The sequence below is a fragment of the Dermacentor silvarum genome, chromosome 5 (genome assembly GCF_013339745.2).
Source record: "Dermacentor silvarum isolate Dsil-2018 chromosome 5, BIME_Dsil_1.4, whole genome shotgun sequence".
Classification (NCBI taxonomy): Eukaryota; Metazoa; Arthropoda; class Arachnida; order Ixodida; family Ixodidae; genus Dermacentor; species Dermacentor silvarum.
The window spans coordinates 65,077,904-65,095,865 of NC_051158.1; the positions used below are offsets into that span (position 1 = coordinate 65,077,904).

The 17,962-nt window shown below is 46.8% G+C and overlaps 2 protein-coding genes across 4 annotated transcripts; one reads left to right on the forward strand and one right to left on the reverse strand.

The window, feature by feature from the left end:
* Positions 1 to 420: 420 nt before the first annotated feature.
* LOC119452428 (peroxynitrite isomerase THAP4) lies at positions 421 to 4,690 on the forward strand. Of its 2 annotated transcripts, XM_037714588.2 has the most exons (4): positions 421 to 712; positions 1,567 to 1,743; positions 1,950 to 2,181; positions 2,509 to 4,690. In XM_037714588.2, exons 1-4 carry the CDS (start codon positions 531 to 533, stop codon positions 3,583 to 3,585), a joined length of 1,668 nt encoding a protein of 555 aa, XP_037570516.1. In that variant the 5' UTR covers positions 421 to 530; the 3' UTR covers positions 3,586 to 4,690. The 2 variants fall into 2 exon arrangements, with proteins under 2 accessions (XP_037570516.1, XP_049524078.1); XM_049668121.1 differs by lacking the exon at positions 2,509 to 4,690 and having other exon boundaries at positions 1,950 to 2,358.
* Positions 4,691 to 4,724: 34 nt separating this feature from the next.
* LOC125945822 (uncharacterized) lies at positions 4,725 to 7,537 on the reverse strand. 2 transcript variants are annotated; one of them, XM_049668124.1, is made up of 4 exons: positions 7,185 to 7,537; positions 5,865 to 5,998; positions 5,617 to 5,681; positions 4,725 to 5,339 (listed from the first exon to the last, which is right to left on the reverse strand). In XM_049668124.1, exons 1-4 carry the CDS (start codon positions 7,274 to 7,276, stop codon positions 4,947 to 4,949), a joined length of 684 nt encoding a protein of 227 aa, XP_049524081.1. In that variant the 5' UTR covers positions 7,277 to 7,537; the 3' UTR covers positions 4,725 to 4,946. The 2 variants fall into 2 exon arrangements, with proteins under 2 accessions (XP_049524081.1, XP_049524080.1); XM_049668123.1 differs by lacking the exon at positions 7,185 to 7,537 and adding an exon at positions 6,087 to 6,667.
* Positions 7,538 to 17,962: the final 10,425 nt, after the last annotated feature.

Sequence of the window (17,962 nt, forward strand, 5' to 3'; positions counted from 1 at the left end):
GCGCCCTTTCGTATGACTAGGGCTCCGTGTTTTCGGAGTTTATTTTGTAGCGTTAGCTACACTGGCCTAGCCAAGCCCGTTTCGCGCGGCACATCAAGAGCCGTGCTGCGCATGCGCAAGGATCAGTGATGTCACACGGCTTGCGCACCGGAGCCACCGGAGCCGGCACCTCTCGCGCACTCCGCCGCCGCCGCGCGCGACACACCGCCGCCGGTCTGCGCATTCCAGAGGAGTGACGTCGTAGCCGTGGTAGACGCACAGGCGCCGGCGCGCGCTCGCTGTGCAGTCGCCGTCTGACACTGCACTGGAGCCGCTGCGCTTCTGACTGGCGCTTGCCAGTGTGGCACCCTGCAATGCAGTTTGAAGAACAGGGTGCGCCATCTGGCGACCCCAGCAAGAAGCTTGAAGGCGTTCGCGCGCATGGGCCTTTCTTCGCTGCCATTGCTCAGCGCGGGTACAGCGTGGTCTTTTTGAGCTTTTGCCTTTCGCGTCCGAAATACCTGCGCCTGTTTTCTCTAGTTTAAGATCCGATGGCGTCATCAGAACCGTGTGGTCGCACCCCTGTGAAGAAGAAAAGTGGGCGCAGGTACTGCTCTGTCAAAGACTGCCACAGTCGCGAAGGGACACCAGGCGTGAGGCTGTACAGTTTTCCGTCAAAGCCTTGGGAGAAGTCACGAAGGCAAAAATGGATTATCGCCGTGCGACGAGTCAAGTAAGTGAATTCATATTTGTAAACAGAAATCGCTGCACGTTACCAAAGCAGCCAAGGACGAGGTTCATTTTTCAGTTAGCAGCAATCGGGTAACAGTGAACCGGTAGTTTTTACGAGGCGGTCGCGTAATGTCACAGTTTATTGTTTGATCAATGTTTCGCGGTTTGTAGGTTGATAATATTCTTGCATACTTTTGGTTTAAAATTACGGAAATCGTTCTGACGAAATAAATGACATGCAATACGATATTTGGAACTAGTTTGCGACGCACTGTTCTCTCCCGACTTGTGGCATTTGTTTTTTGAGAATGACGATGAAACTACTCGTAGCCGTGTTCATTGCAAGGAATGAGAAACTTCATGTTCACCGGAAGCCGCCCTCCGTTATGGTCGTGTTTTATTTTATTTCGATGTTACATAATCTTCGCGGCGTTGTCGTGGTTGACGCCGGCGGACAAGAAACGCCAAGGGTCCTGTGCTATCATGAGCGTTTCCTGTCCGCTGACCACATTGCGCTGTTCATTAATGTTATTTATTCCTGGAATAAGGGACCCTACCACCTCGACTGCCAAGTCACTTCTTCAAATAAAGGTTCATTCATTCATTCATTCATTCATTCATGTTGTATTAGTGCATAATCTACTGCACATTAAAAATGACGAAAATTTGTTGCGGCGCTCAAGCAGGGGAGAAAACAGTGTGTATTAAGTGTGTGAGGTTAGTAATACTTAGACAAATAATTTTTAAAGTGCAGCGTGTTGTCCAGCTGTTTTAATCATGAACCTTTCATTGATTGACACTGCTACACCTGTTGCATCAGATGGATGGTAATTACTCATGTTTTACTCATTTCAGTTTTGAGGACTCCTCTAGCTGGCAGCCTAATCGAGATTCGAGGGTGTGTTCCAAACATTTTGTGAATGGCGAGAAAAGCACAATTGAAAGCCACCCAGGTTATGTACCAACAATATTCCCGACCGTGTACAAGAAGAGGTCCACTTCATCTACTGCTCAGCTGGCTAGATTTAATAGGTAAGCTTCTCTCTGATGTGCTACTTGGGCTTGTTTGCATCAAAAGCTGGGACTCTTCAATATGTTACATCTTTTCCCATTTAGCTTTGCCATGATGCAGTTGTCTCTACAAGTAAATGTGAATGCATGCATGTAGATGTGCCCAAAACAAAATCCTTGTGTGTTTACAAAAAGCAGTGACATCCAAGCTTCTGTTAAATGTGCAGGTGGAAGCAGCGGCACTCTGGGTCATCTGCATCACTGGCTACTCCTGCATCAGCTGATTCCCCTGGACCAGCTTCTCCCTACACAGCTGAGACAGGAGCCATTGGTACCAGCAGCCTTACCACAGTTGATCTAGCAACTAGTACAGACCTGTTGTACGAGCGGAGCTCGACAGAGGGCTTGGATCTACTGTCCACTGTCGCTGCTGAGCTTTGCACTGCAGTAAAATCTGTGGTAAGCTCCTGAAAATTTCGGAAACTGAAGTTGAATGCCTGAAATTGTACAGCTAAATATGTTCTTCGCTCTTATACCATGCTCAGTTACGCCTCCCTGTGTAGCATAGGCAGCAAGTTAGCAGTGTTGTACTCTTATTGCTCATTCCCTTCTCATTTTTTCAGTGCAGCACTTGATGCACAATATGTGACAGCATTTTTCTGGATCGGCTAGTTTGAAATGTTTGTTTATCATCGATAAAGTTTTGTGTTATGACTGATAAAAATGAGGCTGCCACTGTAACCCAACATGGATGTATTTATTCTTTCTTACTGCAATTTCACGCAGGAAACACAAACTGAAGAAAGAAGCGTGTCAAGCAAGAATTTCTCGGTGTTCATGTGCTTCATTAGTGAGTCAGGGACATCAACTCAAGTGACACATCTTGAGACATGCGACAACAGTGTGCAACACAAGCCAGAGGTCAGTAGCAGGCATAGTGGCTCTGACCACAGAACCAGCTACTTCTCCGGCTACGACAGCATCGCTAAATCTGCAAATGCATTGCAAGACCTGTGCAGTGTCAGCAAAGAAGTGTTTGCAATGCTTCTGAGCATGCTTCCACCTTCAGAACGAAAATGTGACGTCACTGCTGAGAATAGGCTTCTTTTGTTTCTTTTGAAGTTAAAGCTTGGAATCAGCTACTCATCACTGGCTATTCTCTTCTCGGTAAGCGAAACGTCGGCATCAAGGCATTTCAAGAGTGTTCTCAAAACGCTCGCGGTGGCAACTAAACAATGGATTTTTCGCCCCCCACCAAGAGTGATTCAGGCCACAATGCCAGACAGCTTTAAGATGCATTATCCTAGCTGCACTATGATTATTGACTGCACAGAAATACGTACAGAGCAGCCACCAACTGTGCAACAAGAACGAGTCTTGTACTCAAATTACAAAGGCGCATATACGCTGAAGTTTTTAGTGGCTGTAACACCAGGAGGAATGATTTGTTTTTGTTCAAAAGCCTATGGTGGTAGACTGTCTGATGCCCACATTACAGTTGATTCTGGTTTCCTCGATCGTGTTCAACCTGGGGATACAGTTCTTGCCGATAAGGGATTTCCAGGCATCCAGACAGTTTTAGGAAACCAGAATGCTGTTCTTGTTATGCCTCCATTTCTCCATGCCTCTCAGTTTACGCCAGAGGAGGTTAGGGACACTTACAATATCGCTCAAGTGCGGATACATGTCGAACGAATGATTCAGAGGATTAAAATATATAATGTCTTGAACAACAAAGTACCAACTGAGCTTATCCCATGCATGACGGATGTCTTTCATGTCTGCTGTGTGCTAGCAAACCTCCAGCTCCCAATAATTAAGCGCAAAGAACAACAACAGTCATTTGTCGTGTCTGCATCATGAACAATCGACTTTGCCTCACTCTGGATTACACAAAATGAAATGAATGAATGATGGGGGAGCATCAGTGCGCTAGGCACCATTTCGATAATAGGACTTGTCTTCGTCTAGGCTGGCCGGGGGTTTCGACAAGTGCTCTTGCCGAAACATTAGCTAGTGGACTGAGGCCTTCATAGCTTTCTTATTTTGCTCTGTGTTGCCAAGGATCTCATCTGCCATGGATACTCACTTTGCATTATTTGTTTGAGCTATTTGCATTTTATTGTTTCGAAATTGGACGTGGTCATTGAGAAACACCGTAATGGTGGGCTCCGGATTAGTTCTTATTTCATTGCGGTTCTTTACAGTGCACTGATATCGCAGAGCACACAGGCATTGACCAATTTTTGCACACTGTTGGTGCCATTTCCATGCAGCTTAGGTCATCTATGATGTTCCATTAACAAACTTCTGTCTCGTGTTGCATTGTGTCACTTACTTGAGCTTGAAATAGGTGAACCGAGCATGTTCTGGAGCGTTGAAAATAGATGTGTGATGCTGTACAGTGGAAAAAGAGCCTGTTTTTGTTTTTTGTGTGTATAAACTTAAGGGACTGGGTTGAGCTGTTTGATGTAGAGAAGAAAAAAAGGTACTGTACTGGGAACATTTGCGAGTTCTGCGTAGTCACCTGCCTTTACTTGTCAGTGAATTTTGTGTACATGTGACTTACTCTTATGTTTTCCACTTTTATATTATGCAATCCTGTTTTGCATGATATTTTTGGTATTTGATGTCATTGCCATTAGGCACTTACTGTTTTGAAGTCTGTCCTATTGCCTCCGAATGCGATTGCATTTCAACCTGCTTTGGATGCGCTAGCTTTAGTTCAGAATAATAACTGTTCCAGCAAGCAGCAGCTTATTGTTTAGCTTCATCGTCGTCATCATCATCAGTCTATTTTTATGTCCACTGCAGGACGAAGGCCCTGTGACCTCCAATTACCCCTGTTTTGCGCTAGCTGATTCCAACTTGTGCCTACAAATTTGATGACTTCATCAGGAAATTTGTTTAGCTTAATATTTGCGAAAAGCATGCCCTTCTAGTGCAGCTTCTCAAATGCTGCATTAACTTGCCAACTTATGTTTCTAGGTGTGACTGCTTTCAGTGTTGTGCACACATGAAGCAGCAGAACTAGTGAACAAATGACATGTTAACTCTTAATTTTTTTTCTAAGATTGTCAATACCATATACCACTATGTACCTTTAGGATATAGGCATTTTCTTCGGTTGTGCAATAAAAGTGAGAAATGTGAAATGCTTTTTTTTTCATTGTGTTTTGCGCACGAAGTATAGTAGTACAAACAAATCTCAGTGAGCACATGCTTTATTTCGCTGCAGCTGCAGCAGGCAGAAGGTAAGTAAAATAAAATCTTTCAAGGGCTGGGATGCTCTCGTAAAGAAAGGTATCATCCCTACTGACTTCAATAATGACATTTTGCCTGCTGGAATATACAAAAAAGTAGCACTTTTGTACATTCAACAAGTACAGTAATATCTGTACTTGAGTGAAATATCTGTGCGTTGTCTTCAGTCTTCGGTTGCTGCCTGTTCCCTGGATGTAGTCTAGGATGCTCTCTCCCGAGCTGTCGAACATGTCTGCTTCTTTACACTTGTGGGGACACTTGATTTCCAAAAGGCATGTTTCCCCAGACAGGCAGAACATGCCATCAGGGCTGCCACACAGCCAAGGCTGATCCGGGTGTATGAGCAAACCCATCTGAAAAAGTTACAATTACCTCACTGCCAGGCACTACAAGCACTCAGTGATTGTCGTAGCTTGTCACAGGCATCCATAATGACCAATAATGCTAGTCTGTACAGTATCCCCTCCACAGTTTAGTGCAAGTTTCATCATATTAAAACATCTGTCCCCATGTTGAAGTTTATGCCGCCCAAAAGGGTAGTGCTTTAGTTTTTTTTTTGGCTTTGAAGGTTTTGTCTCTCTCAAGTGTTCATTGTAGAGCACTGAACACCAGACTAAAGTTTGATCTCACCTCCACAACTTCAACACCTAGTTGACGCTCAAACTCCATTCGAGCCAGGGGTTCTGTACGGAGTCCTGTTGTTGAAGAAATAAAAAAAATAGCTTTAAACTTGGCATTGTACAATTAGAATACACATCACTAAAACAAGAATGAAAGAGGTCGACAACCATTTGCAACTACATGTACATGGTTTCTGTTCTGTGATTGTTTTTAAGTGCTGTGTATTCCACTAGAAAAACCTTGTACTTTATACACACCATAGGCCGTGGCCTCTGTAGAAAATGGCCTTGAGTTCAGGATGGCCCTGGCAACCTCCTCAGGGCTCCGTCGGGCATGGAGTATTGTGTGGCTAGTGGTACTGCTTATGCGAAACTTCTTTTCTTTGTGCCACCTAAATTAGAGTTAACATACCCAATATCAGAAGAATGAAGAGTACATGTAAAGAGCAACAATGTCCTCTGTCACTGATGTTTCCATACCTTAGACAGCTTGACTGGCCCATGGTGGCCACACATAGGTCTGACAGTGACTCACAGACAATATTTGTCTGATAAAACTCCTTCTGCTCTTGCGTCATGAGTTGTACGTAATCCTTTGCTGCTACACTTAGCTTCGGGTAGGTGCCTGATATCTGCAGCACATGCAAGGCGTTGCAAGGTGCTGGAAGCAGCTGGATAATTTTTTCGAGCTGTGAAACCCGCCTGGCTTCTTGTTCTGCTTCAATGCTGATTAAGTCTGCCTCACTCCTCGCCATCTCTTGCAGTGCTTCCGTAAATGGCGATACAATGCCCGGGAAGTGCTTCAATGCATAAAATGGGGACAGCTCTGCAGGCTGTTTGTTTCCTACAAAGGGGCTCTTGTAGTCTGGGAGCAAGAATGACAAAATTCATTGCATATTAAGCAATAGCTAATCAGTGTGCTTAGCACAGAACCACATAAAAAAGTGACAGCTATGAAGGTGATAGCCTGAGAAAAGATGCATTAACAGAGCACTATAGTGATAAGGATGACATGAGATAACAGATGTTTCATGCAATCAGTGCTGTAGTCAAAATTAGCAGCACACGTACTATAAGGTACGTTAACAGCGCAAGGCCACCAGAGGGGACAGAAGAGAGAAGAGAAGGCTGACGTACGTACTATGCACATACTATGCAACAGCAATACAACCAAATGCATCGTACTTCCAAACAATTCTTCAATGCTGGCCTTATCATTTAGCTGCGGCTTCCCTCGTGGCTTTCCCCATGCCTGTGGTGCACTTGTGCAGGACGCATGATCAAATTCATTCAAATAGAAAGCAACTGCAGCACAGTGCTTGCAGTTACCCAGGCTGCCGTAGCGGCACGTGCATTTGCCACTTTCGATTGTGCGGGGCTCAGTCGTCAGCTGCGAATCGGAATCAGAAGAACAGGCAGCTGAATCATAATGCGAGACCAAATAAAAACAAAGAAAAGTGAAGTCGGGGCCGTAACAAGCATTGAACGCCGGAAACAGTCGGCTAATGCATTTCTCGAGCCTTGTTATATCGCACATGCACAAAAGCATACTTAGGCGACATCGTTTTGTTTACTTACTTTGAGGTCCACTTGGTATACGTGCTTGCTTTGCTCCGACAGACATTTTGCAGAAATCTCAGACCCGTCAACCTCCCGGACACCGAACACATGGTTATTGTCCAGCAAGCGGCGTCCTTTCCGCAGTAGCGATGGCCGAAAATACTCGTCGAGGCCGTGGACCGGCTTGAAACCGCAATGCAGAACCCGCGACATCGCGGGTAACTTGCGTCTCTCTCCGGGTGCTGCCGAGTGAAAACGTTCGCGAGCAAATGCAGTTGCGGTGCAACGTTGATAACAGTTCAAATGTCGCAAGCACAGTCGGAAGCAACCACGGAAAGTAGGGCTCGAAGGGCGCTGACACACGGTGGCAAAGTTTCGTTTCCCGGTGGAGCGCCTGCGTGATTGGGGACGCCTGCGTTGGTGGCGCGGATAGCAGCGCGCTGGTGGCGCCGCCCGACGATTGTAGGTTCCCTATAGCCATGGAGAAGGAGAGCACAAATGCTGCTCAACAGCGCAGAGGAACGGAGAAGCTTGACTCATCGGATCCCGAAGTAGTTGCCTGGCAATTAGCGGTTGAGCGTAGGAGACAACCAGGAAAGCTAAGAATAATCAGCTGAACCTTTGCTAACGCTACGTATATCCTGGCATAGCCGAGCTAAGCCACTACAACTTTTTTCTTGAAATTCGGTAGGTGTTTTTCGGAGTTTATTTTCTGGCGGAAATTCGGAGTTTATCGAAATTTATTTCTCGTTAATCCCCAATTCTCCGAAATTCAAAGTGATATTTTGCATTATTCTCAATACCCCAAAATATTAGATGAAATGATACTTGAATACGAAAACATCAGAACACACGAAGCGTATTTTTGTTGTCTAGAAGGTTTGAACGCTCAATCACATATACACACAAGCACAAATACTTGAATACAAAACACCTAAGTTTGTGCGTATTACAAGCTTAAAGCTTTTTGTAATAGACGCAATCATACTTTACGAGGTTGCTGCCACTGATGGAACCACGTTCCTTTCGATTGATGATTATCAACTTTGAAAATGCCCTTTCAACGTTTTCGCTAGAAGACTCAGCGCGCAGCGAGAAAGCACTGGCCACTGGACAGTGTGAAGTCTCCAAAGCGACAGGGGTTCAACAATGTTACTGATTAATTAGCTCTGTTAGTTCACAAAATCACTCATGAGTTGGGCTCATGTCGTCAGTTTCAAGAAACACTAACTTAAATATTCCGTCAAGTGAAAAAGAGAGAAGATGCCTGTTCAGGAGCCGCAAAGTGGTCGTAGGGTCAACGGACTAGAAGAACACAGCGTGCGGTCAGCGCTGTGGTATATCCGTCACGGTTGAAACACTTGCCGGCGATCACGCCCGCAGCCGTCTTCTTTTTGCCGTTCGGCTCATGGCAAGCTTGAACTCATCGTCCCAGGAGTCGTAGCTGTCCGAGTACAACTGGGTGGCCTCGCTGTCTTTGTCACCTGACTCGCTCCCACATTTCATTGACGTAAGCCGACATGACGGCTGCGCGCCAGGAAGATTCTCGGAAATCTCTTCGTCAATTGCAGCAACGAAAGAGCGGCAACTCATAAAGTTTGCAAAGAAGCGAAGCGAAAACGCAGAGACAATGGTGGAAGCGTTTAACTGTAAACAAATTTCGAAAATAGCACTAGGCTTGACATAAGCACCGTCAAACTTGCATTAAAAAGGCACCCTTGTTCCACTGACATTTTGAACAAAGTAGCTTTCTACACATGCAATAAAGCTCAAGAATGACTAGATCACCAATGTACTTCGTCGCAAATTTTTGAATGCATATCTTGAAACTGGTGTCATCCTTAGAACCTCTTCCAAATGTATGCCTTGCGAACTCACAGGCTATACATTCAGTAAATTGCAATACGTGCTGAATAGTATAATTATATGAAAATCAATGAGTTTGTTTGGTAATTTGCCAATTATGCATATTGATTTCTAGTGCAAATCTAGTACGGCTTTTATAGTAGCCCAGCTCAAGGTGCATAATTGCGCTACGTGGCCCAAGGGGTTCTTGAATATTGTGTAACTCTAAAATAAAACAGCCATCTGTAAAAGAATATAAATATACTACGAACAAATCGTAATAACAGCGGAGATGCTTATCCAGTTCCACCATGCGTACACGTTCATTTTTTCGTTGCAGGTACCAGCAGCGACGGCTACTGTTGGCGCTGGAAGAGTCGGGGCTGATGGAGGAGAGTATGAAAAAGAAATTTTCATGGCATAGCACTATCAACCATGTTCCGTTCGACATGCCCTTAACAGACTACGGCCTTGTCTACGTCGTCAGCTGCTGCCTCTCCTTGCTTGTATTCACCGCCGAGCTGTTCTTTTCAAGGCGGGTACATAGGCCACAGCGCCACGCGGAGGTGCTCAACATCCAGGTTTTATCAGCGACCAGACTGGCTGGAAGACAGCCTTTCCAAGCCATCACCATGGCCATGAGCACGATTAGATTCAGAGCACACCGTTGTGCAGTGCAACGAATCCCTAAGTCGGCAACATCGGGGCATTCGATTGGGCGTTCTTTGTCAAAAGCACAACAGCAATGCGATGGGTGTTGTAGAGCTGTAGCTCCTGCCGAGATGTGATGTGCCCTTTCCCGTAGAAGTTATCGCGCTCTTAACATGTGTGATAAATAGTAAGTTAGGACATGCTTTCTTAGAAACGATGATGCCGTTTCATTCCGGGAACACTTTGCTGGAGTAGGAATTCAGGATGGCCAGTCAGCCTCTATAGTCTGTAAAGGAGTACGTTTATCTAGGCCAATTACTCACTTGGGACCCTGATCATGAGGAGGTTTTTACAGAACGATAAAATTGGGGTGGAATGCATACAGCCGGCATTACCAAAGCCTGACTGGGAGCTTATCACTGTCGTTGAAAAGAAAAGTGTACAATCATTGCATTCTACCGGTGCTAACATATAACATATGGGGCAGAAACTTGGAGATTAACACAGAAGCTCGAGAACAAGTTAAGGACCGCACAAAAAGCGACGGAACAAAAAATGTTAGGCCTAACGTTAAGAGACGGGAAGAGAGTGGTGTGGATCAGAGAGCAAATGGGGATAGCTGATATTCTAGTTGACCTTAAGATGGGAAAATGGAGCTGGGCAGGCCATGTAATGCGTAGGATGGATAACCGGTGGACCATTAGAGTTAGAGAATGGATACCAAGAGAAGGGAAGCGCAGTCGAGGATGGCAGAAAACTAGGTGGGGTGATCGATGGCTGGATGAGAAACTTTATTAGGGGTGATGAAGTTAGGAAATTTGCAGGCGTAAGTCGGAATCATCTAGTGCAAGACAGGGGTAATTGGAGATCGCAGGGAGAGGCCTTCGTCCTTTAGTGGACATAAATATAGGCTGCTGCTGCTGCTGCTGATGATGATGATACGAGTGCTCGACAGGACCATCTTAGATTCTCATATACGTCACGAATACGAGTAAAGGCAAGAGGTGTTGGTGCTATATCAGCTGACAAGAAGAAGGCGAGAAGGTAATAGGTGGCGGGCAGCGTAGGCAATTTCGGCCTGATACTGCCGTACTTGTTCAAGCGGCATGACTGTGAATGTTTTCTTCTGCTAACGCTACAGCCATCTAAGTAAAAAAAAAGTCAGGTGCATTTTCCACAGGCTGCTGCCAGTTGTTGGTTTGAAATTGACCCCCCCCCCCCCCCCCCCCATCTCTTTCTCCCGTAATTGGCAACCGTGAATGATGCCTGATCGATGTCTTCTCCGCTGTCGCCTGCAGAGATACTCTCTATTCCGTGTTTGCGTGGACTCTTCGTCTGAAATTTGTTTGAGCGTTGGTCTGCAACATGTGTTGGAAAAATTAAAGCTTTACACGTTGGTACCAGATTATAGTGCATATGATTGCGGGATACTCGCGTATAGATATTAGAAGAAAAAAAAAAAGACACGGACAATACGGGTCGCCCATGCCTTGTTTTCTTGTGTCGTATATAGACATATGGCGCATCGTTAGACAGATCCACCGTCGGCTTTTGAAAGGCGCCACCAAGCAGTCATTCTGGCATTTGTTGGGGTGTTGCCTCCGATATCGGGCGGCGCGCAGTCTTGGAGGTGATGGTTAAGAGAGGGAGAGCGCGACTCCGTCAGCAAGTTGAAAATCTCCGCGCGAGGTTGGCGCGATGCTCGTCATGGCATAAAACGGCGTGTCCGTGTTCATAATGATATGATTATTCGAACTGCGAGGCTCAGACGCATTCACTTGCAGCGGTAACGTCGAGGGAAGCCTCATCTTTACAGAAAGCCCGCGTCTACGAAATCGAGGAGGTGGCGATTGCATGCGGTTTCAAATCAGCGGGCCATGCGTTCCTCAAACTATAATCTAAGCAGCAACAAGCCATAAATTCATTATAGAACTTGCCTGAAGCAGCACGCGCATCGGGTTCTTTTGTTCAGCTTAACAGCCGAAGATTTCAATTGACTGCCGCGCCGGTCTTGCGGGAAAGTGTAAACAGACTGCGGCTGTTGCTCTGCACGTTCACGAGATAATGTCGACGTCATGCACAAGTCAGCTACGCGCCTCGGGTGCTCTTTCATCATGGAAAGCATATCAGACTTTCAAAGATTCACGAGCAGAAAGCAGAATAAAGTCAAGCTAGAACGACCTAATTGGCAATTAGCCACACATTTTAAGAAGATTAGTGTTCACTGTGGTTGGGTAGGGTCAGGTACTCTAGATTTGGGGGACACCGAATGCCCGTTAGTAATATATACTCCTTGCACAAACAAACGACTTTTGAGACTGACATTACCTGGTCCTGTCTACGATGAGAAATTGCTGCTTTCTGAATGGGAAAAAGAGTAAACGCTTGTTCAAATTTTATAGTCCGAGAAGCAAGAGCAACGACGATGTTAAGGTTCTCATCCGCAGCGAAGTAGTAGCTTGTATGGTTGGGTTCAGTTTCTGTTCCGGATGACGTTTTGACGACCGTCACTGGGGCGGTAACCTTACGTGCCAAGCTCGCCTTTGTCCAATCAGTATATTTCACCTTAATACAGGTTTATACTGAGGTGAAGCGAAAGCATGTCAAAGCACATTCGTCACTTTGACACGAGCCACCTTAGCCGTCCCGAAACGTCGGCTGTTCCTTAACGAAACATAGCAGTTCGTCATGTGTGCAAGTAACTGTTTGGCAGATGACCAAGGACACATACTCGTATTTTGGGATGCGAACTCTTCCTAACGCCTAAACAATTAAACAAGTCGCAACTTCGCCCGAAAGGTGAAGCATCGATTGCGATAGCAAATTAGTGGAAAGCTACACGAAGGAAGGATAGTAGTTTTATCGACCATGTAAACTTGTATACATAGGCATTCTAACTGAATTAACAAGCATGGTGTCACGCGCGCACAAGCAAACATGAACACATCTCACTCGATGACCACGGAAACTCGCTGTCAAAACGTTGGAGTGAGGAGGCGCTGCAGCACCAGCGAGCGAATTGACTTTCGTGCTGCCTCTTGCATCAACGCGAACTAAGCCGAAAAAACACAGCGCGCGGCGGACTCCGTCTCCGTCGCAGATGGTTTTCAAGATAGAGCGGCCCGGGCGTGCGCGCGCGGACACCGGAGTCACGGTGTAGCACACGCACCCCTCTCTCCCCCCCCCCCCCCCCCCCCCCGGAGCCTTGCGTGCGACGGAATACGGCGCGCTTCCACCCCGCCTTACTCCCCTCTCGTGCGCGAGATCCCGGCTCACTCTCGCTCGCTTTCACTCGCACATACAGCATACGGCGCGCGGCTAATATCTTCTTTATTCGTGGAGTTTTGCGTGCCAAAACCACGGTACGATTATTACGCACGCCGGTGTGAGGACACCGGATTAATATGGACCACATGCGGTTCTTAAAGGGGGGCCCTGAACCAATTTTATCAATTATATGGGCACTCCAAGCGCATTTCAGCAGTCGCCGTAAAGTTCCGTATACAGTCCAAACACGGTAAAATCGTCGCTGCGCGCCGTACGCTTATGTGGGAGTGGGAGCTTGCGAGAGTCAGCTGACGATCACGGCTCAATATCGCGCGCGCGAAGGAGAAAGGCGAGACGGAAGAGCGCCGTCTTTCGCGCGCGAGGCACGGGGGGGGGGGGGTGAGGCGAAGGAGGGGAGGGGGGCGTTCTACCCCGGCGGCTGCTGCTTACGGTGCGGCCGCGCGGGCGCCATATCTTGAAAGCGACCTTCGACGTGGACAAAGGGCGCAGCCCCACAGGCCTCATCTTCAAAGCGATCTGCGATATTAACAAACTGCGCAGAGTGCCGGTAGCTTCGTATGCACTGTGCTTTCGACATTTAGTTTGCGTTGAAGTGAGAGACAGCGCGAAGTGTATCACTTTGATAAAAATTCCAAATCACTTCTAGCACGAAGTATATCACTTCTATGGAAAATTCTCAAGGCCTCCCTAACCTTTCTATTAGAAGGAAGCAGGCCCGCTTATGTCTCTTTCATAAAATATTTACGAATCCTGAACTGAAACGCACATTGTTCTTGCCACCTTGTTACCGTTCACCCCGCGTCGACCATAACTTCAAAGTTCAAGTGCCGTTCTGCCAGACCAACATGTACTTCCACTCCTACGTGCCGAAGACATCATCCGAATGGAATCACCTCCCCGCCTCCATCGCCAGCAACCCTAAGCATGCATCATTTAAGACTGCCATTTTGAACGTGTAACCCGGCCCGCTCCCCTCTGTAACGCCGCAATGGCATTGAGAGTTCTTAAAAAAATAAATAAATAAAATGGCAGTTCGCTCGCTGCTGCTTACAAGTTCATACAGCTCATAAAACTATCATTCTTACTTTGCATAGCTCTCTACTAACTAGCTATCACAATCAATGCTACACCTATCAGGCGAAACTGCGACTTTTTTATCGAAGTGGAGAAATCTATTTGAAGTTAAATAGGCTATTTCAGAAATAGCTTGCCATAAAAAGCATTTCAATACGTTCAGCAGAAGCGGAGTTACTGGCAATCAAACACGCCCTTCACGGTGCTTCCGCTCCTCCTTCAATAACATGCACTGCGAAGGTTATGGTGGAGCGGGGCGTGGCCACAATTGCCTAAAGTGCAATTTGCGAAAAATGAGGCATTGCTCGGCAATCGATTTTTAAATAATGCTTGGCGCTTCATTGTCTCCTTTCTTCTGTCCTCTTTTTACGAAATGTTTCGCGCCACAAGACCTAGGAAAAACCTAGAAAAAAACTTTTAATAGAGTTACGCCGCCCGCATCATCTACAAGTCGTCTGCGCCGCAGTAGTCGATGTCCCGGATTCTTAGACTTGTAAGGAAAGCAGACATACAACCCATGCATTAGCGATCAATATGCCGGGCCTCCTAACAAGATAACCCTTGGGGCTTTGGCAACTAAAGAGCGCTACATAGGGCTGGTTGCCATGCTACGCTCAACGAGTTGAACATGTCATGCAATGTGCGAATCAGAGCACCAGAGCTACGCTTGTCAGAGCTACAGTTGGAGATCTAGTGGCGCCAACTAAACTGATCACGACAAATAATTTAACTGAGCGGATCGCGTGGTCTTTTATGTCGTGGTGTGCAGACTGACGAAAAAAAAAGAAGCAACAAATGCCGGTATCATCAAATTTTTGCGGTGGAAAACGTGCTGGCAATAGATTTTAAAAAGTCGATTACTGCTACGTCTTGTTAAGTAATACGAGGCCCTCTCGCATTATCGCTGTAGAACTTCATGCTGAGCGCAGCTTTTCGTATGCGTATGAATTTCTGAATAGCCGAGTGGGCGAAAGCTACGCAAGAGGCAGTGTACGACACCTCAGCGGAAAGAGAGACATGTCTGCCGCTGGGAAACTATATGTTTTATTACAGTTTCGGGGCAAATCAGTCCTTTGGCGCACGATGTGCTTAAAGCCTTCGCAAGTACGTCGTTCCCCGTGGCCGTTATTTTTATGCCAGGAACCAAAGAGAGCTGTGGGGCAGCTTAACATCGAAGTTTCCAACCTCAGTCACCACGTGGGATTTTCTTACAAGTAGCGGGTTTTTCGAACACTTTGAAAGGTACATAACGCAGGGTGACGCCAGTTTTCCGAGTCCCGGTGTAATCTTTGGGTTCTTATGCGAAACGTGCTCGTTGCAACCTTTGAGAGAGTTGATCGCCTCGTTCGAGAGATACCACTCGTACATTCAGTGGATCTTCGCTGTGCACGAGCCGAGCAAGTGTTAGAGCCGCTCTCGGGACACCTGTGTCAAGTGGTTAGTGTAACCAAGACTGACATAAATGTGCCTTTGGACGGCTACAGGTCTTGCGAAGAACGCCGTGTGTTCAAAGCAGCTAAAGAGGCAATCTTGGGCGAACGCATGCCGCCTGCCGGAACGTATCCCAAACACAAGCGTATAGATTTCGCTTATCACGACCAAGACAGTAGCCTTTGCTTTATTGAACGAAAGATCGCGCCGCTCTTGGAGCTGGCTTGCGCCGCTCTTAATACCACTCTGGTAGAGCGGTGCAACAATGGCCAGACTGACTCGATCCTCCTAGACCGACGTGTGGATTTCACCCTCGGCTCTTCGAATCGCCTGCCTCTAAGTTCGTATTACAAGCACGTTTTGGGGGCGGACGCTTCACTTTGTTTTCTTTCTCGCCGAGCCAGTCCATTGCCTCCGTCGTTCACTTGAATGTGGCTGTCCTTCTTCCAGATCAGTCTCGTACTGTTTCCACTGGCATCAGTGCTCCTCTTGCTGATCGCCACGCAGGCACGCAGGCGTTCTGTCCGCACTGTCAGTTATTCAGCCTTCGTCTTGTTCTTCTTGAGCACCTACCTCGGGCGGAGCCCGGCGGCATTAAAGACTTCAATGTCGACCTTTGTCAGAGTCTCTATTATTGCCTGGATGTTTGCTATGTTAATTTTGGTGCAGTTCACACAGATGGAGATCACCGCGTCTCAGAGTGTTCCGGCACTCTCCTCCGAAATGAAGCGTGTAGCACAGTTCCAGTCTCGGCTGGACGCTGGAAGCATATCGCCGTGTATGGATTTCTATGTGAAAACTATTTTCGACAAGTTCTACGGCAACGTGTCGCATGTAATATCGCTGCGTGAGGCGATGAACAGTTGCGGGAACGAATGCCTCACTCAGGATATCGAAAAGATCTGTTTTCCGAAAGCTCAGAGGGGCACGCACGCCTTCGTACATATGTGCCACGTGTTTCAAGAGAATAATGGTTGTTCGGTAGGTCTTGTGCTCAGTAAAGAAACACTCGTGTCATATGTGAGATGGTTACCGACACACCCAAGATTTCTCCTAAGGTAAGTGCATCCGCAAGCTTTCTTCCAGTGCTGTTAATACCAAACTTGCTAACAAGTGTTTATATGAGGGTTACTGCGGTCGATAACTGGCCTGTTCGAGTCATGATTGTTCACAATGCCACTTCAAGAACGATGTGTAGTTGTATTCTTTGCAATCGTCATTGCATAAATCTAGAGTTAAAGCGAATGGTAGATACGAGTGACTGCAGTGCTTCGCAGGGCATAGCAGTGTGCTCTGGTGTCGAGGGTGTTTGGTCAGCCACTATTTATGTACAAATTCAGCATAACATGACTTGTCTTTGAACGATGGTTTCGATCCTACATCGAAATTATCACGATCCTACAGAAAGGATACCTTTCTCGTTGAGTCAGTGCATCACATTCTTGTTTTGGCCCCAACACAATTTCTATACCCCGTCTCATCTATAGTAGTGTCACGCCAGTATTTTAATAAATTATTCTGGTAAATTATTCTGTTCCTCATGAGTCACACAGTTTATGTGGCAGCCATGCACAATTGGCATATTTTAATAAATTATTCTGTTAAATTATTCTGTTCCTCATGAGTCACATAGTTTATGTGGCAGCCATGCACAATTGGTGTAACTCCGAAAAGAAAAAAAAAACATAACACGCTCATCAGAAAGAGTATCAAAAGAGTACTAGGCATTCCGTTACGGGCGAGCACGGACCTCCTTATGCAACTAGGAGTGCATAACACTTTAGACGAGATAATTGAGGCCCAGGAGTCGGCCCAACTGGCCCGTCTATCCTGCACTCCGGCTGGAAAGAAGATCCTGGCGGTTCTTGGGATCAACCGTATACTCATGGAAGAACAGAAATATCAAATCTCAGAAGATCAAAGGAATAATATAGACCTTTTCACAAACCGACGTTTGAGCAGCGCCATTGGCCGACACGGGCGCCGTCTAGCGTCAGAACATGTTATGCCGCCATTTTGGACTGTGCGCCTTGCGAGAGCCGGCCGGCCGCACTTAGGTTGTGTGATCTTCGCCGCGCATTATTTCGATTGTTTTCTTCCGCTTCGCTTGTCTTGTGCCGCTTGACTTGTTACATGTTTCACGTGCTCGCGTGAGCGCTCAGTGTAGTGTGCCATGGCAACAGCAAGCTCAGCCAGTGGATGTGGTGTTTCGTCGTCGGTAGCGGCGGCAGCCGCGTCTGCTTCGTCGAGACCTGGCGTGCTAATCAGCGGTATATTTCATTGTTGTTGCTGGGCACCTGTGACTGTAGTCGTCGATTGAATGTGATCACCATTACGTTTCGCGGTTGAGGGTTGCCTCATTTAGCGAAAGCAGGTGCGTACGTAGCTGTCGGGCAATGCTTAGAACCAGGCGCCGGCGGCCCGACGACGCGTGTCGGTGGTTGGTAGATGTGCGATGAATACTCCATACGCTTCCGACGCAACTGAACAGCTCAATCATGCAAAAT